Source organism: Equus przewalskii, chromosome 1, assembly GCF_037783145.1.
Source record: "Equus przewalskii isolate Varuska chromosome 1, EquPr2, whole genome shotgun sequence".
Lineage (NCBI taxonomy): Eukaryota > Metazoa > Chordata > Mammalia > Perissodactyla > Equidae > Equus > Equus przewalskii.
Window position 1 is genome coordinate 146,516,728 of NC_091831.1, and position 20,943 is coordinate 146,537,670.

At 43.8% G+C, this 20,943-nt stretch overlaps 1 protein-coding gene across 7 annotated transcripts in view; it reads right to left on the reverse strand.

Annotated features, from left to right (window-relative positions):
- Positions 1-1,980: 1,980 nt before the first annotated feature.
- Positions 1,981-20,943, reverse strand: part of STARD9 (StAR related lipid transfer domain containing 9) — a 122,330-nt gene continuing 103,367 nt past the window's right edge. For 6 of the 7 annotated variants that reach the window (XM_070582947.1, XM_070582945.1, XM_070582954.1 and 3 more), the window contains 10 exons: positions 20,702-20,899; positions 20,125-20,308; positions 19,599-19,736; positions 5,607-5,724; positions 5,333-5,451; positions 5,034-5,098; positions 4,670-4,872; positions 4,354-4,433; positions 3,962-4,120; positions 1,981-3,395 (listed from right to left, as the gene is read on the reverse strand). In XM_070582947.1, coding sequence (XP_070439048.1) covers positions 3,294-3,395; positions 3,962-4,120; positions 4,354-4,433; positions 4,670-4,872; positions 5,034-5,098; positions 5,333-5,451; positions 5,607-5,724; positions 19,599-19,736; positions 20,125-20,308; positions 20,702-20,899 — 1,366 coding nt within the window. In that variant the 3' untranslated portion in view covers positions 1,981-3,293. Of the gene's footprint in view, positions 3,396-3,961; positions 4,121-4,353; positions 4,434-4,669; positions 4,873-5,033; positions 5,099-5,332; positions 5,452-5,606; positions 5,725-13,970; positions 14,087-19,598; positions 19,737-20,124; positions 20,309-20,701; positions 20,900-20,943 lie in introns of those variants that run through there. The other variant, XM_070582966.1, reaches the window with a different exon arrangement.

Below are 20,943 nucleotides of genomic sequence, written 5' to 3' on the forward strand. Positions count from 1 at the left end.
CCAAGGGCTTCACGTCTAGTTATTTTCACCGACTCTTCCCTGTAGAAGGCGGCAAAGTCTCAGGTGGGCGGGAGGTGGGCACTGACAGGGCAGAGCTGTACCAGTAGCTGGGCCACCTAGCAGTGCGAGCCTGGGGCCCTGTTAACTGACTTCCATGCAACTCCCTTGAAAGGTTTAGGATAATGTACAAAGTTTCCACTCACCAGATACTCCCAGATAGATAGGCTTGTTTTGTTAGGGCTGGGGGGTGTCTGACTTGGCTCAGAACAAAAGCGTTGTGCGTGTCTATAAGTGATCCATTGATTGTGACTAAGAAAGCTGACTACCCTGATAATGTGCATTACGTTCCCTCCTGTAAAATCTGGTTTTTCTACGTTGGCAGTGTATACAGAGCGATTTGGCCTCTGTCGGGGGAAGGAGAGGGTAGTCAGTGGACCCTCTTGCAATGGCTTGCAAAATCTTTTCTGTGCATACGTCTGCATTTTTAGGGGGGAAAGTTCACAGCTGTCAGAGAGGTCTTCAGACCAAGGAAGGGTAAGATTCTCTGGGCCTAGAGGGGTCTGCTGTGTGACCTTAGTAAATCCAGTGGGGGGCCCATACTCAGAGTGAGTCCCGTAAGCACAGAAAGTAAAATACGGGGGTGTCTCTCAATCACCACTTTGTAATGGCGCTTCTGCCCAGTCAGGCTGCGCCTTCCCCTCAGCGCATCTCAGTTACTCTTCAGTTTCTGCATCTGGACCTTTTTTCTTAATTTCTTCATTTCAAAGGCCTTTATCTTTGTCCTTTAAATCCAATTTATGCTACAGCAAGTTGGGAAGTTCTAAATGCCTAGGAACCGAAACAGTTAAGAAATGTTTTATCTTTCTGCGCCCATTAGGTGTGGCTGAATGAAAGCACTGCCCCAGGAAGCTGAGGCCCAAGGTAAGCAGCAGGCGCCTCAGACACCCCGCTCCGCATGAGGGGGCAGGCAGAGAGGAAAACCCGAGCCCCACTCAGTTAAACTTAGCATGGGCCCAGTCCAGCAAACTTAGTCCTTGCCTGTGTGAACCTTAAAGCCCTACTCTGGGCAGTGAGATGACAGGAATTAGACAGGCAGCTAATGAACTAGTGAACTCATTAGGTTCCTTTCCATATATCTGCTCTCTCCTAATTGTCTAAAACAGTGGTTTTCAAAGTGTGGTCACCTGGGAGTTCCCAGAAATACAAATACAGGGGCCCCCTCCAGGAGCTCCTCAACCAGGAGCTCGGGTGGGGCCCGGCCTGGGGGTAACAAGTCTTTCAGGTGATTCTGATCCACAATGAAGTCTGAGAACCATCTGTCTAAACCAAAATCTGACTTCATCACGATCATTTAGAGCCAGGTCCCTGGATTATCTTTCACACTTTTGTATTTTGCGACAAGATCAGCCTCAGTTAGTATTCTTTAGATTGCTGATTCACAGGCCTGTGTGGCTGCCCTAGTAAGAGCATTAAGGTCACCTCCAGGCTACCCATATGTTCTGATTCCCATCGCTGCCTCTCTGCCTCAGAAGCCCCAAGGGTGCACACCTGTTCAAGAGCTTCCTTCCAGGGGACTATAGTCACTGTTAGGTGTGGCAATGACTGTTCTGGAATCCTCCCTCATGTTCGTATTTGGGCTACAGCTGGCCATATTTGGGCAACTATTCTGGTTGCTATTTACATGCAAAGCAGTGCTGAGCTCATGGGAAGCACTTGGTACATATGTGGAACTGTATAGCTTAAAACTGGGCCATGAGTTGTTATTGCCACCGTTCTCTCCAGGCTAAATTCTGAGCTCAAGTGACACACTTAGGCTATCCCAGGGTAGTCTTCACTAAATAAAACTATACACTGGACTTGTAATTTGCAAGTGTTCCGACCTTTTCAATCAATAGTAAGAGATTTATATGAAAAGAGAAGGGAGTACATAAATAGGGTGTTAAATATATCAAGTGTCACCAAAAAAATTAAGCAGAAAAATAAAAGTTTAAAAGCAATTTAAAAAACCTTCAATCAATAATATATAAATAACTCAATCTGAGGTAAGAAAAAAAAATCCCTGCAAACACTTTTAGAAAAATAAATCTCTGCTGTACATTGTCTCAATACCCATATGCTCGCCCTCTCTCACCAAAGACTCTGGGCACCGAAACTGAAGCCGGGCATCTCCCCCCGACCACTTCCAGGTAACCACACAGAATATTCAAAACCCAACTTCAGTCAGGCTAAGGTACAAGAAAACTGAACCCATTCTCCATCCCATCCAAGAATAGGTGGGCCTAAAGCGGCAGCGTGGAATGCTCACGAGACCACTGAAGGCCGGACCAAGCTCTGAGGGAGGTAAGGAACGGAACTCGGCTTCCTCCTAACAAGTCACTTACCTCCTCTGGGGGTCCCATTATCTTCTCTCCTGTCTTCAAAAGGCAATTTTTCACCTCTTTGCAATTCCTCTTGCCTTGTCAGCAGCCAGCTTCTGACTGCCCACCCACGACCACCCCAGTCCTCAAAGAACCTCGGCCCCTCCCCTGCCCCCTAATCTGTCCCACTTGCTTCTACAGTGGTCTTCCCATTCTACAGAGCTCTGGAGTGACGGCTCCATGACAGACCACTGCTCAGTACTCCTGACTGAGGCAAAGACCCAAATGTCCTCTCCTGTGAGGGAAAGGAAGGGGATGGCGGGGGGAGCAAAAGTTAATAATAAAGCATTTCGTAAAAATTCAAGAAGGAGAAACAATTCTGAATCAATGTTCTGGTTTTGCAGCTGTTTTTTTAAACTGTTTTTCTGTTTTGGTATTTTCTAACACTCCATCCCACAGTGGAACTGAATGCTGAAGGCAGATTCTGAGCAGAGTCTTGGCCAATGGTTGTTTGCTTCCCTACCAGCCTGAGGGCTGGGCCAAACTAACGAAGCACCGTATTGCAGACAGCACTGCATTCTCCCAGCTCAGCTGGCTGTGCCCAGTCCTGGTCCTCAAGCAGCTCATCTGCCATAGGATCCCAGAGACGGGAAAGAAAGGTGAGAGAAATCCAGAAAGGTGAGTTGAGCTTCATTCACTCTGGACAGCCAGGGCCAGGCACTCTGGCCCCCTCACTCTGCAGAGGGGCCGGCCGTGACCAAGTACTGACTGGGCTTCACTGGCAACTCAGGGCTGAGAGTGCTGTCTGTCCAGTCGGCCACAGCAGGTAGCCTCGACAATTCTGGCATCAGGGTACAGAGGGTAACAAGAGCTGCCCCAGCATCTTTGGAGTGTCCCGGGCCTGCATCTCAGCAGCACCATCTTGACGGTGAGATGCTAACTACCAAGGAAGGAAGCCAGTCTGGCTATAACCAGTGGCTGCTGTTTGATGAAGGAGCTTAGGCACTGAGCAGGAAAGCCTGGAGCACCAAGTTCTACCTGAAATAAAGCAGAGAGGGAAGACTTAAAGGTGCAGACAGACCTGAGAGTGCATGCCAGGGCACACACCAGCCACAAGTAGCCACCCCAGGCTGTGATGGGAGAAGGTCCTCAGACTATCCACAGTCCTGGAGCTTATAGGCCCCTGGGCTCTGCTTTTCAGATCTAAGCATCAGCTTCACCTCCCAGTGACAAAGGTCAAGTCAGGGAGCTGGGAGTGGAGAGCTGGAGAGAAGGGGTGGTGCTCTCTGCTCTGCTATGGCTCTGCTTTTGCCTCACAATGACTCATCTTCTCCTGAGGACCCTGGGAACAGCCAGAGGATGTAGGCCACTGGGCTCTCTGGGAATAGCAGCTTCAGAGAAGGTTCATCAACTCTGTCTCAATCTTTCCTCTCTGATTCCCCTCTGACTCTCCTTACTGTGACCCAAGAAGCCCTTGAATCTCCAGCTCTTGGGCCACACGGCCTGGGCGCTGAAGGATGTTGAGCAGCTAAACAGAAAACTCTCATGGGGCTGTGGGGTCAAATCAAGGCGTGCTAGGAGGCCAGCTGAACCAGGTGGGTCACCTGGGCCAAGTAGATGACTCTGGTGATTTCCTTCCCTTCCACGGTGAGCGGCTGCAGGATCCAGGCACTGGGCAGGATCTCCCCTCGGACCATCTCTCTGCTGGGTCTTGGCATGGATGTGTCATACACAGACTGAGCTGCCATGATAGACAGTTGCCCCTGGGGACAAAGAGTGATGAGAGTCCTGCCTACATGATGAGGATCAAACAGGGACAGACTCCAGGGCAGTCAGTATCATGGAAGGCAACAATGGCCCAGCCTTCACGGCACCCCCACCCCCGCCCAACTTGCCCTCCTTCCCCCAGAGGACCTGATGCCCAGAGAGATTGCTTCTCACAACACTCCAGCCCAAGTTCTTCCCACCACATCTTTACCACCAGCAAGGCAGGCACCTCTTTGGCTTCCACACAGACACAACAGAAATCCCGTGGCTGCTTCAGGGCACACAGGGCAGTATTGCACACCAAGTACACTGGAAGGTCAGGGATGGGAAGAGTCAGGGGGCACATGGACAGAACTGGTCCTAAATCCTTCCCAGCCCAGGGACCAGCCCCAACATCCCATCATTCTGCAACCTGACACCCAGCTGGACCTCGCCTGAGTGATCTGGACATAGTCTGAGTCCCAGCCTCCCAAGAGGGCTGCCTCCAACCCTCCCACCACCTGCGTCCCCTGGCCAGAGGCCATGGAAGCCTTCCCTGGGCTCACCCAGGTTGATGCTTTTGGTTACCCGCCGATGCAGCCGCGCTGTCTGGATGGGCTTGTGGTACAGGGGCCACAGGGTGGGGTCACTCACAGCTGCCCACACGTGAGACAGCGGCTGGGCCACCACGCCTGCCCCCAGGAAGCCATGCCGAGTAGAAGAAAACACCTTGTAGTAGAGCTGCACCTCCTGCTCCTCACCCTGATAGCTGGGGGACACCAGGACGGGGTGAGGGGGTGACACTGGGTTCCAGGGCCACAGAGGAGGGGCTCGGTGAGGGACTCAAGGAAGCCAGCGTGGAGTGGGGAAAGGGGAGAGAAGCAAGCAGGACAACAGGGTTAGGACAAGATATTGTGCAAAGGAACTTACTTCCAGCCAGCTGCTGCCTGGTGGCTGAAGAGGTTGTGCAGATCATTTGAGCAAGCAGCCATTACCTGGGGACACAGTGACCACACCCAAATTAGGGGCATGATTCAAACCAGACCTCTGGGTTAGTCACTTGGGCCAGCATTTACTGAATTCCCCATTTGTACAGATGGAGTACAGCAAAGAAACCCACATCAGCCTGGCTGCCCTTATCTGCCCTGCTCTTTCCACCCCTTCTTTTCCTCCCCCGCCCAGCAGAGGTCCGTTAAAGGAACCATGGGGACAAGTGGAGCAGTTCTCACATCCGCCATAGAGAGGTCCACGATGTGCTTGGCCAAGTCCTGGTAGGAGGAGGAGGAGCAGGTTCCCAGGCTGGACAGGCTGGACGGAGAACAGCAACTGCCCCGGGAGGCTCTGCGGCCTACAGCGAAGACGGCAGGAACGTCAGGGCCTCGGGACAGCAACAGCTTCCTTACGGACAGTCACTTGCACCTTATGACCCCAGGCCAGATCCTCCCTGGGATCATCCATCCCCAAACCAGGCAGGTGGCTATGCCCCCGCCCCTCCCCACTCACTGTAGGCTAAGGTCCTCCAGGTGGACCCGGCCTGATTCAGGTGACTGTCCCTTACTGCAGAACGGCCCCGTACATCCCCTGTCCAGGAGTCTCGGGAATCAGGCCAGTTTGTGTCACCCTGCAGAAGAGAAGATGCTCAGGACCAGAGCAGAGGAAGGCAGAAAGTGGAGCACAAGAAAGCCAGCGCAGAATTATCTTCCCGGCCTCTGAACTGCACCAAGAGTTTCCAACATACAGGCTCAATTGAAAAGATCTTCCCCATTGGGATTACAGGAGGCTGATGCCCCCGAGAAGTCAACACAATAGAAACCAGTCCCTTAACAGTCTCTCCTCACTCTTCAAGCCACAGGCTCAAAGGCTGCTTGTAGGAGAGTTTCAACAGGAATCAGAATGAACTGGGGCTGAGAAGACCAGGTACCAGGGTCAGTGGGTGGGGGATGCTCTGCACCACTGTGGCAACAGGAATGAGGCCACGGCTGGAGCTGGGTTTAGTGTGGGCAGCAGTGGGAGGGAGGATGGGGAGGAAAAGCAACGGGCTGTGAAAAGCTTGACTCTTGGCCCAGGTACAGCAGCTAAGCCAAAGGTCCTAATTCGGGACCAGATGGGGATGCTCCTCTGATCTGCAATATGGTCACCCCAAATTTCCCTCAGCCAGCTCCTCAATAACACGGCCCTTGACCTCTGCTGGATCTAACGGGCACTCACCATCCTACCTGTGTCCTCAGTTCCTAACCTAGGGCTACTTTAAAGACAAGAAGAGGTGAACAAAGACAGTTCCAACTCCATCCTCCCCTCCTTTCCTCCTGCTGTGACGTATGCTCGCTCCCACTTTAGGCAGACTGAGGTCTAGTGCCGCCCTCTGAAGAACCTGTCACCACTCACCTTCTCTTTCCTCACTTGTTGCCTCCACCTCTCCCTCTTCACTAGATTCTTCCTATTAGTATTTAAGCATTCAAAAATTTCTCTCACCTTTAAAAACCTTCCTCTACAGGCACCTTTGCTCTCCTGCCCTTCACAGATAAACTTCTTGAAATGATTGTCACTATTTGCTGTCTCCCACCTATTACTCCCTCCTGAACCCGCTCAAACCTAGCCTTTGCCTCACCACCCCAGCGAGCAGCCATCCCCAAGGCCCCCAGGATATCCACGTGGCTGGGTTTGGTGAACAAGTCCCGGTCCTCCTCTCACTGAGCCTCTCCCTTTCTCCTGAGATACTCACTTCTCCAGTCCCAGGCGCCTGGCTCCCCACTCTCTGGGTGCTCCTTCCCACTTTCCTTTGTTGGCTCATCCTCTTCATACATAAGGTGATATTTTGGGATTCTCTCAAGACTCAGCCTAGGCCCTCTTTTCTCACTCTATAATATAGTCCTAGGTGATCCCGTCTGCTCCCACTGCTACATTGATGACTTCCAACAATCAATATCTGTGGATTAATCAATAAATATGGCTGAGACAACAGGGTTGCCAACTGAGAAAAAGGCTACATGAGAGACTCATTTCATACATCATGCCAAGATAAATTCTTTATGCTTTGTGGTGCAAACATATATGGGGTAGGGGATAATTTAATATTACTACAAGAAAATAAAAATTAAGAAAAATAATATCATAGTGGGGAAATGCCTTCCTAAACAGGGCACAACATCCAGAGAAGCCATGAAAGAAAAGATTGATAAAAACTAGATAACATAAAATTAAAATTTCATTATGTGGTAATGAATATAAACAAAGAAGAACAAATACACAACTAGGAAAAAACACTGGCCTCAAATGAGAAAAAGGATAATTTTCTTAATATAAAGAAAGGCCTCCAAAAATAAAACGAGAACGACCCAACAAAGAAATGGACACAGCACACTGGCAGTCAGAGCACAAGACCAAAGGGCTCTTAAATATCTGAAAAGGCACTCAGTCTCGGACACAGAAGAGAATTGGAAATTGAAACTACAATGAAATACTATTTTATGCCTATCAGATTGGCAAACATTTAAGGAAAAAACCCTTGATAACTCTGTTAAGCAGAATGCAGTTAAGTAGGCACAGTTATGTGTTGTTATTTGAGAGTGTAAATTGGCATACTTTGGAAATATTTATCCCATTTTAAATTAAAAATGTACATATCCTTTGACCTAGCAATCTCATGTCCAGTAATTTAACCTACAGATATTCTTTCATTTAAGTATAAAGGCAATAAACATAAACATTTTCAAATATGAACTCACAGAACCTACAAAATACAGTGCCCTTGAGTGTCTTGAGGAAGTTATGAGAGGAAGACTTACTAGGATGGAAAAAATAACACACGGCCAAGAACTGGAAGTGAGCAGAGCCCATTTAATCTAGCACCAGAACTAAAACAACTCTGTGAACGCAAACACCTTAAACAATGCTGAAATACTCTAACAAAAGGTAAAGAGAAAAAAGGAGAAAAGGTGGATATATACTGATTTCCTCATGTTTTATAGCCAGGGTGAAAAGAAAACTGCTAAATCAAGAAATAAAGACTATTTAAAGATACAGAAGTGATCATGACAAGAATTTAAAAAAAGAAAAAGACTTTCAAATTATCAGAAAAGATACATATATAGAGAGAAATACATATATACAGAGATACATATATACAGAGAAAACACGGACTACATATGAAGATAAAACAACAGAAACAATTTTTAGATTCCCATGGAATATTCGTGACCAAAAAACCCTCAATAAATATAAAAAATAGAAATCACACTTTCTCTGAAATCATACATTGTCTCAACACATAGCAAACCAACTAAAAATTAATAACAAAATCAAAAAACATAAAGGCCTTTTTATTAAAAAAGTTTTAAAAAACTCTTAACAACAATTAGATTGAGGAAGAAATACAAAGTGAAATTGCAAAATTACTATAAAAAAATAATATATGGGAGGGCAAACTGGTACAGCCACTATGGAAAGCAGTATGGAGTATTCTCAGAAAATTAAGAATAGATCTACCATATGATCCAGCTATCCCACTGCTGGGTATTTATCCAAAGAACTTGAAAACGCAAAGGCATAAAGATACATGCACCCCTATATTCATTGCAGCACTACACACAACAGCCAAGACTTGGAAGCAACCTAGGTGCCCATCAAGGGACGAATGGATAAAGAAGATGTGGTATATATACACAATGGAATACTACTCAGCCATAAGAAACGATGAAATCCGGCCATTTGTGACAACATGGATGGTCCTCGAGGGTATTATGCTGAGTGAAATTAGTCAGAGGGAGAAAGTCAAACACCGTATGATCTCACCCCTAAGTAGAAGATAAAAACGACGACACACACTCACATAGCAATGGAGATTGGATTGGTGGTTACCATAGGGGAAGTGGGTCGGGAGGGCAAAAGGGGTGATTAGGCTCACATGTGAGGGGGGATGGACTATAATTAGTTTCTGGGTGGTGAACATGATGTAATCTACACAGAATTCTAAATATATTATGATGTACATCTGAAAGCTATATAATGTTATAATCCAATGTTACTGCAATTAAAATAATAATATATATCACAACTCATAGGATACAACTAAAGCACTGCTGAGAGGGAAATTTTTAACTTTAAATATTTACATCAATGAAAAAGAATAAAAATTAATACTATGAACAACTATATGCCAACAAATTAGATAGTTTGGGTGAAACAGACAAATTCCTAGAAAGACACAAACTACCGAAACTGACTTGAAGATATAGAAAATCTGAATAGACATTTAAGATATTGAATTAATAACAAAAAAAAATTCCCACAAATAAAATTTCTAGATGAGATAGCTTTATTAGTGAAATCTACCAAACGTTTAAAGAATTAACACCAGTCCTTCACAGTTCTATCAAAAATAGAAAAGAAGTGAACACTTCCCAACTTCTATGAGGCCAGATTACCCTGATGTAAAAACCAAAGACATCATAAGTAAACTAGAGACCAATATCCCTTATGCATATAGACACAAAAATCCTCAACAAAATACTAGTAGGCTGAATCTAGCAGCACATAATGAGGATTATACACCACTATCAAGTGGAATTTATCCCAGGAATACAAGGATGGTTCAACATACAAACATCAATGTGATCAATGTGTGATACACCATATTAAGAGAATAAAGGGAAACACCCACATGATCATCTCAATAGATGCATAAAAAGTATTTGACTAACTCCAACACCTTTTCATGATAAAAACACTCAATAAGCTAGGACTAGAAGGAAATTTCCTCAACCTGATAAAGATTATCTACGAAAAACCCACAGCTAACATACTTAATGGTAAAAGGCTGGATGGTCTTCTCCTGTGATCAGTACCAAGAGAAGGATGTCTGTTCTCACCACTTCTATTTAACATTGTATTGGAGATTATAGCTAGGGCAATTAGACAAGAAAACAACAACAACAAAGGCTGATTATATGATCTTGTTTATAGAATATCCCAAGGAATCTACTAAAAACTATTAGAACTAATAAATGAGTTCAACAAGGGTACAGGAGACAAAATCAATATACAAAAATCAATTGTATTTCTGTTTAGTACCAAGGAGCAAATAAAAAATGAAATAAAGAAAACAAGTCCATTTATAATATCGTCAAAAGTAATAAAATATTTAAGAATAAATTTAACAAAATAAATGAAAAACTTACACTCTGAAAACTACATTGTTGAAAAAACATTGTTGAAAATAAAAGACCTGAATAAATGGAAAGATATCCTATGTTCATGGATTCAAACTCTTAATATTGTTAAGATGGCAATACTCCCCAAATTGATCTACAGGTCCAATGCAATCCCAATCAAAATTCCAGCTGACTCCTTTGCAGAAATTGACAAGATGATCCTAAAATTCATATGGAAATTCAAAGGACCCAGAATAGCCAAAACATCTTGAAAAAGAATAAAGCTGGAGGACACACACTTCCTGGTTTCAAAATCTACTACAAACCTAAACAGTAATCAAGACAGTGTGGTTTTGGCATAAAGAAAGACATATAATTCAACGGACCAGAATTAAGAGTCCAGAAATAAATCCATACATCTAGGGTTACTTAATCTTCAACAAGGGTCTTGCCAAGACAATTCAATGGGAGAAAAGAATAATTGAACAAATGGTGCTGGGACAACCGCAAAAGAAAAAAATTCAACCCCTAATTCTCACAATAGTCAAAAATTGATTCAAAACAGATCAAGGACCTAAATGTAGGAACTAAAACTAACTCAACTATTAGAAGGAAATATAGGCATAATCTTTGTGACCTTGGACTAGGCAATCATTTCTTAGATATGAAACCAAAATCACAAGCAACAAAAGAGAAATTAGATAAACTGGACATCCTCAAAATTAGAAACTTTTGTGCTTCAAGAGACACCATCAAAAAAGTGAAAAGACACAAAGAATGGAAGAAAATTTTTATAAATCACATAACTAATAGGGGACTTGTACTAGAATATATAAAGAGCTCAAACATAATAATAAAAAGACAAATAACCCAATTAGAAAATGGACAAAAGATCTGAATAGACCTTTCTCCAAAGAAAATTTACAAATGGCTAATAAGTACATGAAAAAATTCTCAACGCCATTAACCATCAGGACATTGCAAATCAAAACTACGATGAGGTTCTACTTCACATCCACTGGGATGACTATAACAAAAAAGACAGGTAATAACAAGTGTTGGCCAGGATGTGGAGAAATACACTGCTGGTGGAACTGTAGGACAGTGCAGCCACTTTGAAAAACAGTCTGGCAGTTCTTCAAGCAATGAAACACAGAGTTACCCTATGATCCATCAATCCAATTCATAGGTTGAGAAATGAAAACAAATGTCCACACAAAAACTTGTACATGAATGTTCATAGCAGCATTATTCATAATAGGCAAAAAGTAGAAACAACCTAAATGTCCACCAACTGATGAACAGATGAATAAAATGAAATGATTTATTCATACAATGTGGTACTTACGGCCATAAAAAGGCATGAAGTTTTTTTTTTTTTGAGGAAGATTAGCCCTGAGCTAACTGCTGCCAATCTCCCTCTTTTTGCCGAGGGAGACTGGCCCTGAGCTAACATCCATGCCCATCTTCCTCTACTTATAAACGTGGGACACCTACCATAGCATGGCTTGCCAAGCGGTGCCATGTCCGCACCCGGGGTCTGAACTGGCAAAGCCTGGGCCACTGAAGCAGAACGTGCACACTTAACCACTGCGCCACCGGGCTGGCCCCAGGAATGAAGTTCTGATACATGTTATAGCGTGGATGAACCCGTGCTGCAGGTTGAATTACTGTCCCCCAAAAAAGATATAGTGAAGTCCTAACCCCTGGCATCTATAAGCATAACTTTATTTGCACAAGAGTCTTTGCAGATGTGATCAAGTTGTGATGAGGTCACACTGGATTAGAGTGGGCCCTACATCCAATGACTGGTGTCCTTAAAAGAAGGCCATGAGAAAACACAGGGACAGAGACACAGGGAGAATGCCACATGACACCAGAAGCAGAGGTCAGAGTGATGCAGTTGCAAGCCAAGGAATGCCAAGGATTGCCTACAACCACCAGAAGGCTTGGAGAGAGGCGTGGAACAGACTCTCCCACCAGAGTTTTCAAAGGGAGCAAGGCCTTACAGACACCATGATTTCAGACTTCTAGACTCAAGAACTACGAGAGAATAAATTTGTTGTTTTAAGCCACGCTGTTTATGGCAATTTGTTGTGGCAACCCTAGGAAATTAAAACAACCCTGGAAACATTATGCTAAGTGAAAGAAGCCAGTGACAAAGGACCACATATTGTATGATTCCATTTCTATGAAATGTCCAGAATAGGCAAATGCATAGAGATAGAGAGTAGGCTGGGGATGGTGGGGAGTGATGATTAATGGGCATGGGTTGTTTTTTTTTCAGGTAATGAAACTGTCCTAAAATTGATCGTGGTGATGGATACATAACTGTGAATATATTAAAAGCCAATTAATTATAACAAAAAATAAATGGGGGCTGGCCTGGTGGTGCAATGGTTAAGTTGGCACGTTCCACTTTGGCAGCCCAGGGTTCATTGGTTTGGATCCTGGGTGTGGACCTATGCACGACTTGTCAAGCCGTGCTGTAGCAGGTGTCCCACATATAAAGCAGAGGAAGATGCGGCCAGCCCTGTGGCCGAGTGGTTAAGTTCGCACATTCTGCTTCAGTGGCCCAGGGTTTTGCCGGTTTGGATCCTGGGTGTGGATATGGCATCGCTCATCAGGCCAAGCTGAGGCAGTGTCCCACATGCCACATGGCAATTTAGAGAAGGACCCACAACTAAAAAAAATATACAACTGTGTACCGGGGGGATTTGGGGAGAAAAAGCAGGGAAAAAAAAAAGTAGAGGAAGATGGGCACGGATGTTAGCTCAGGGCCAGCCTTCCTCTGCAAAAAGAGGAGGATTGGCAGCAGATGTTAGCTCAGGGCTAATCTTCCTCAAAAAACAAAACAAAACAAAACCCTCTATAATTTGAATAAATGAGCTAAAATAGAGAAGTGCTCAAAAAAAGGATGAGCATGTTAAAAAGGCCTAGGGCCCAATCTGAAAGAACTCCAAATAAGGAAATCTTGAACAATCCAAGCAATGAAATTAATAATGATGGTACCAGTTTACAAGTCATAGAATGAAATATTTACAAGTCCAAGCTGAATAAAATAAATAATTGAATAAATTAAATAGGGAGAGAAGGGATAACACTTCCTTACAGAAAAATTCCAATTAATAAATGTATAAGAAATGAGAGAAATACAAAATTGCCATTAAAACACCACAGTAATAATTTTTTCAGGCAAGATACAACAATGGATGCTCAAATAAGCGGGTGAAAGTTTGAGGAAAATAGACTATTTGCATAGTCTCAAAGTATCTCTTGAGGGGAAAATAGTAACTTTCAGTAGAGAGATCCCAGACACCACCATAACTTCAAGATTAACATCACTAATATGATATACTGACATCATCCACCCTCTGCTATAATGTATTGAGGATAAGGCATTGCATGGGACATACTTTTATACTACAACACTAGTTTTTGTTTCTCTGAAATTCTTTTCTTTTTAAAGATTGGCACCTGAGCTAACATCTCCTGCCAATCTTCTTTTTTTTTTCCCCTTCTTCTTCTTCTTCTCCCCAAAGCCCCCAGTACATAGTTATATATTCTAGTTGTAGGTCCTTCTAGTTGAGGCATGTGGGACGCTGCCTCAGCATGGCCTGATGAGCGGCGCCATGTCCACGCCCAGGATTTGAACCAGTGAAACCCTGGGCTGCCGAAGCGGAGCACGCGAACTCAACCACTCGGCCACAGGACTGGCCCCTGAAATTCTAACTCAACTGGCATGCTGTATTCTTCTTTGCTTTACCTGGCAATCCCAACTGAGAAGGGCACATCGTTTCTGTGGTATTCTTGCCAAAAATGCATCACCATGATCTAATTATGAGAAAAAATAGCAAACGTTCTGTAAAATTACTGACCATGAGACAAGGACAGACTGAGAAATTATCACAGGAAAAACGAATTAATTTTTTTTAAAAGTAGAAATTAAATTAGAGTCAAAATGGACTCCAGAAGAGATGGAAAATCTAAACCAGGGGTTGGCAAACTTTTCCTGTAAAGGGATAGATAGTAAGTATTCAAGGCTTTGTGGACCATTTGAGTACTTGCAACTACTCACCTGTGCCATTGCAGCATAAAAGCAACCACAGACAACACAGAAACGAGTGGGTGAGGTTATACTCCAGTAAAACTTTATTTACAAAAACAGGCAGTGGGCCAGATCTGATCAAAGGGCCATAGTCTGCCAAACCCTGATCTCAAAGACCACTTTCCATAGAAGAAACTTTTCAAAGAACTAATCTCCCCAAACACCACGCCTTGTCAGTTTTAAAGGATAATTACACCAAATTTTAGAAGATTAGATAATTCTAAAAATGTTTTAAACTTTCATCCCCATTTCCCTTTCCCACCACCTCATATCATTCTGACAAGTTTAGGGTGTATCTTTTTGTTTGCATATGTTCTTGCAAAAAGAATTTTGTGTATATATAGTTTTAATGCATACAAATAGTCATGTGTTAAACCTCGCTCTGTTTCATAGGGTTTTCATTCAATACTTTGCCCAGGTGTTTATCTAATCTGTTGATTCTGACTCTTCCATAGTATTCCAAGTGTACATGTACCACATTTTACCGATCCATTCTCTCAGTGATGGCTTCCAACTCTTTGCCACTTCAAATAATGCTTTATAATAAACAATTTCATACATGTTCCCTCATAAACTCTGCAAGGATTGCTGGGTCATAAGTACCTATAAGGGTTCCTATATCCCCAAAGTCCTGCCAACCTCTGGCATCATCTGGCTTTCTAATTTTTGACAATTTAATAGGTATAAAGTTTCCATTACTTTTGTAACTATTCCTGAACATTGAAAAAGAAAGAAAACTTCCATCTTTTTTTTTGTACAAGAGGAGTATAACATTGGTTAAAAAAACCCCTGAAATATACTGCAAAAACAGAAACTACAGAAAAAAACTTATAAATATTGATGCAAAATCCTGAATAGAATATTAGCAAATAGACTCTGACAGTACATTAAAAATAACAATATATCATATGCATAAGTATATAATGTATTATAGCATTGATTCCAGGAATGCAAGAATGATTCAATATTACCCCCCAAATCAATCAATCAATCAATCAAATGATCATCTCCAAAGACTCTGAAATAACCATTCTGGATGAGAATACTCTATAGGGGGCTGTGTCTGAGTGGTTAAGTTTGTACGCTCTGCTTCAGCGGCCCAGGGTCTCGCCGGTTCAGATCCTGGGCGCAGACAGGGACCGCTCATCAGGCCATGCTGAGGCAGGGTCCCACATAGCACAACCAGAGGCACTCACAACTAGAATATACAACTGTGTACTGGGGGTCTTTGGGGAGAAGAAGAAGGTAAAAAAGAAAGGAAGATTGGCAACAGATATTAGCTCATGTGCCAATCTTTGAAAAAAAAAAGAATACTCTATAAAACAGGAATAGATGGATACTTCCTTAGTACTGCAAAATGTATCTATCTCAGCTCAAAAGCTAGCGTTCAGCTTCAATGGGAAAACACTAGAAGCATTCCCACTAAAGTATGGAATAAAACAAGTGTGCTCACTCTCATCATTATTATTTTATTTATGTTGGGATACTAGATAATTCAATTAGAAAAGAGGAAGAAAACAGTGGTACAAAAATTAGAAAGGAAATGGTAAAATGATCATTATGTGCAGATGATGTGGTTGTATACCTGAAAAAATCTAGAGCAGGCTATACAATACGGTAGCCACTAGCCACACGTGGTTATTGAGCACATGAAATGTGGCTAGCGCAACTTAAGAACAAAAATTTTAATTTATTTTAAATTTAAATTTAAATTAAGATAGCTACCTGTGTTAGTGGCTACTCTGTAAGTGCAGATCTAGAAAATCAACCAAAAACAATATGGATAGAAAATTAATACACAGCAATCAATAGCTTTCATACATACAGAATAACAACCAAATAGAAGATATAAAGGAAGAGAAAACCTATTTACAACAGAAACAAAAAAGATAAAACACTTAAGAATAAATCTGACAAAAAATTTGAGAGACATGCGAAGGAAATGTTAAAAATATAAAAAGGTTTGAACCTACCACGTTCTTGGTTAGGAAATTCCACAGAATAAGATGTGATTTCTCCCTAAGTTGATTTATATATTTAACATGATCCCATTAAAATACTAAGAAGTTTTTTATAATTGAACTAGATAAGCTCATCCTAAATTTCATATAAAAAATAAAGAATACTCTGGAAAAGCTCAGAAAAAGAAAAGCAATGGGTAGTAGAATACATTATAAGACATTACAAGAAAAGCTGATGTCTTAAACTGGTGAGGCAAAGATGAGCTGTCTGGATGAACATCTAACAAGCCTTGTAGGGACAACTGGATAACCATCTGGAAAGAATAAAGTTGGATCTACATCTCATACTATATCTATATTCCAAATGGATCAAAGACTTAAATGTGAAAAATAAAACATACAAGTTCTAGAAGAAACCACAGGAGAAATTCCTTCTAACTTTGGAATGGAGAATGTGCTTCTAATTATGATTCAAAACATAGACACTATAAAAGTAAAACTGATAAATAAATAAAACTTTCTGAATGGCTCCAAAGAAATAAGCAAAGTCAAAAGAGAATGAAGAGGGGCCGGCTCCGTGGCCGAGTGGTTAAGTTCACTCGCTCCGCTGCGGCGGTCCAGGGTTCGGATCCTGGGCGCGGACATGGCACCGCTCGTCAGGCCACGTTGAGGCGGCATCCCATATCCCACAACTAGAAGGACCGGCAACTAAGATATACAACTGTGTACGGGGCGGGGGGTGGGGAGATAAAGCAGAAAAAAAAAAAAAAAAAAGATTGGCAACAGTTGTTAGCCCAGGTGCCAATCCTTAAAAAAAAGACAAAAAAAACAAAACTAAACTAAATCCTCAATAAATAAAAAAAAAAAGAGAATGAAGAACTGGGGAAAAAAATTTGTAATTCATATCAGGCAAAGAACTCCTGGAAACTGGTAAGAAAAAAATAGAGAAATGAGCAAAGGATATGAACAGATAGCTGAGCAAATGTCCACACATGTGCTACTGTCGGTGAGAGCGTGGGGGAAGGCGGAGTCTCACCTATTGCTGGTGGGAGGATAAATTCGTACATCTGTGAGGGAAAATTTGTCAATATCTATCAAAATTTCAAATGCATATACTCTTTGTACAAGTCCACTCTTGGGAATTTATCCCACAGATATATTTGCACATGTATGAAATGACACATGCACCAAGTTATTCACTGCAGCATTGTTTATAACAATAAAAGATTGAAAACCTAAGGTGGGGGACTGGTTACATAAATTACAGTGCATCTCTACAATGGAAGGCTGTGCCAACAATAGAAAAAAAGGAGAGAAAGTTCTCTACATTCTCACATAGAAAGAGCTCTAAGATATACTGAGTGAAAAAAACTACAAAGTTTGGAACAGTGGCATAATACGTTTTATCATGTATACATAAGGACACTCTAGGAGGATTCCCCTCAAACCACCACTGTTTCCTTGGGTGGGGTGAGCCAGAAGGACTAGGTAGATGGGGAGAGGGATGGGTACTTCCCCGTATACCTTTATATATGTGTATATTTTTGCCTTTTCTACCACATGAACATATATCTATCTAAAACATCACATTTAAAAACATGCAATAAAAGAGAAAAAAGAAACACTATTCAACTGTTAAAAAGAATGAGTCAGCACTAGATTTACTGACACGCAATGATATCCAAAAAATATTTTTAAGGAAAAAAAGCAAAGGGACAAAGTGGGTACAGCATGCTTCCATTCACTGCTTTACAAAAAGATATATTCGTATAGATGCACAGATTGTCTCTGGAAATATACACCAAAATGGGACCGACGATTGCTTCTGAGGAGGGCAAACAGGAGACTGGAAGATGCACTTGATACTGTATGTCCTTTGCTACTGTTTGAATACTTTTTTTTTTTTTGAGGAAGATTAGCTCTGAGCTAACTACTGCCAATCCTCCTCTTTTTGCTGAGGAAGAGCTAACATCTGTGCCCATCTTCCTCTACTTTATATGTGGGACGCCTACCACAGCATGGCTTTTGCCAAGCGGTGTCATGTCCGCACCTGGGACCTGAACCGGCGAACCCCAGGCCGCCAAGAAGCGGAACATGCGAACTTAACCACTGCGCCACCAGGCTGGACCCTTTTTTTTTTCTTTTTACTATGTGAAGTTTGACTTATAAAGTGAATTTCAAATTTTATATCCCAGGCCAGATCTGACCTCTGAGCTCCAGATCTGTATTCCAACTGCCTGATTTCCAACTCCTCCCCTTCATTTCTCACAGGCACTTTCAACGCAGTAAATACAAAACTAGACTCCTGATCTTCCCCACAAAACCTGTCCTCCTGCAGGGCTCCTGCCACTGTTGACAGAAGCATCCCTCCAGGTGCTCAAAAGTGTGTGTTCTTCTCAACTTGTCCCTCTCCCTTCCTCCAACATCCAACCAGTCCCTGAGCCCCATGGATGCTCTTTCTTCACTGCATGTGAAGACGTGGATCTGTCCACCTTTACTGGCAGTGCCCTAAACCAAGCAAGCACCGTCTCTCCCTGGGCTTGCTCATTGACAGGTCCACCTGCCCCCTCTCTTGCAGTCTCATCGTTCTGTTCCCCTGCATCAAAGCTTTCCAGCAGCTTTTGGGAAGTAACATGATCAGATGGATTAGAAAGGGGCCAGAATTCTCAATAGCGTCTACATGATTTTGCCTTTTCTAGTCCTTTCTCACGCCATTCTTCCATCTCACTCTTTACCGTCCAGCCACATTAGCCTTCTTTTAGTTCCTCAAACTCTTCCTCCCTCAGAGCCTCACTTGCTGGGCCCTCTGCCTGGAAGGCTGCTCTCCCGCCCTACATCTCTCCCAACACCACCAGCAGTAGCTCTACCTAGCTCTCACCTTTCCAGTCTCAGCTTAAACACACTCTCTTCAGACCATCTTTACTCAACTTCCAGACTAGGTCAGGCCCCCTGTTTTATGCAATAGAACTTAACTGCAATAATAATGAAATAATCATAAAATAAGCTGTTTAATATTTATCCCTCTAGTAGTCAGTTTAAGGACAAGAACAGTTTTGCTCACTGCTGTATCCCCAGTGCCTAAAATAGTGTCTATAAAACAAACACTTGTTGAATGAGTGAATAAACAGGGAGAGGGTGACAACCAGAGGGAAGACCCGAGGCCATCACACGAGAAGGGCTCATGTCGGCACTGCCCTCCAGGAGGCTGAATTTTCTGCCCAAACTCATGCCTCAGCGGTCCTGGCCCCCAGTTCAGGCCTAGCATCTGCTTACTCACCACACTGTCTGGGGACTGGAGCTGGCCTGGAAAGGCTGGGCTGCTATTGTAACCAGAGGTGACACCGGAGGAGAGGCTTCCATTGGAGCTGGTGCACAGGGAGCTGGAGGTGGCCAGGGTATGTAGTTTTTCCTCTTCCTGGGAAGGACAGATGACTATCAACCAGCTTCTGGTACATCCTTACTATCCATGCCCCCACCACCCCCAAAAACACTCTTCTCCTCTCTCCAGCTCCCATCACCTCCCACCTCAGCCTTATACCCTTACACCTCCCCACTCCCACCCCAACTATATACCAAAGCCGCCTCCTCCCAGACTTTGACCTGAGGACAGGAGCCAGTCTGAGGAGGATAACATGGAGAGAGAGAGTGAGCACAGCTCTGAGCTGGCCCCAGGGGTCCAAAGCCCTCCTCCAAACGCTATGTCCCAAGACTCAAGAGGCAGCCCCGGTGGAGGGTGACCCAGTCTGAGGTCTGCCCCAGGCTCCAGATCTACTCTGAAATCAAAGGCTCGCCCCACTCCACACCCTCAGCAGCTGGGAGATGATCTGCTGGTGGATTCTCAGCTTCTCCTGTTCAGTCTGCTCCTGCAGTCGGGCCCGGGCCTGGGCGATCTCCACCTTGGACGCCTCACGGACCCGCTGATATTCTCGTAGCATCAGCTCTATCTCAGAGGGTGGGTGAGCAGACCTCGATGCCGACCCTGGACTCCTGGGGAAGACCACAGGGGTGGAGAGATACCTTCTAACATGGTGGACAGGCCCACTCAACACCACCTCTTGAAGGACCCATCCTCTCTTTGCCCACAGGGTCTTAAAGTTTGGTTTTACATCCCATTCTGAGGCTCAGGCCTGCAGCTTTACCTAGCATGTCACAGCCATCCTGTCTATACTTTCCCATAACTTTCCTCTGCCCTCCCTCCGATCCTCTTCTTTCCTTTTGCCCCAGTCTCTCACAGCTGCCTCCACTTCTCCACAGGCATGTAGGACCCACTCTTGGAATTGCTCCTGTCAAAGGAAGCTGCAGCCTCCACTCTCCAGGATGCTAAAATCCAGGCCCTGTTCTCAACCTCTCACCCACACGGAACCAGCTCCCTGCAGATACCTGGTGGTCTCCACAACATCCTTCCTCAGTTGCTGCAGGTATTCTCGACGCCTACTGGGTAAGTCAAGGTCCCGGCTGGGAAGATCTCTGTTAGGCAGGAGGCTCAGTTGTTTCTGGGGGCTGAGGCTTCGTGTCCGGCGGAAGTTCTGAAGTCGCTCAGCCCGCTCTCTCCGGAGAGTCTCAATGGTTTGTTTTTGCCTGAGACAAAATGTGCTTGATTTACTGAAGCTGGCCCTGAATGC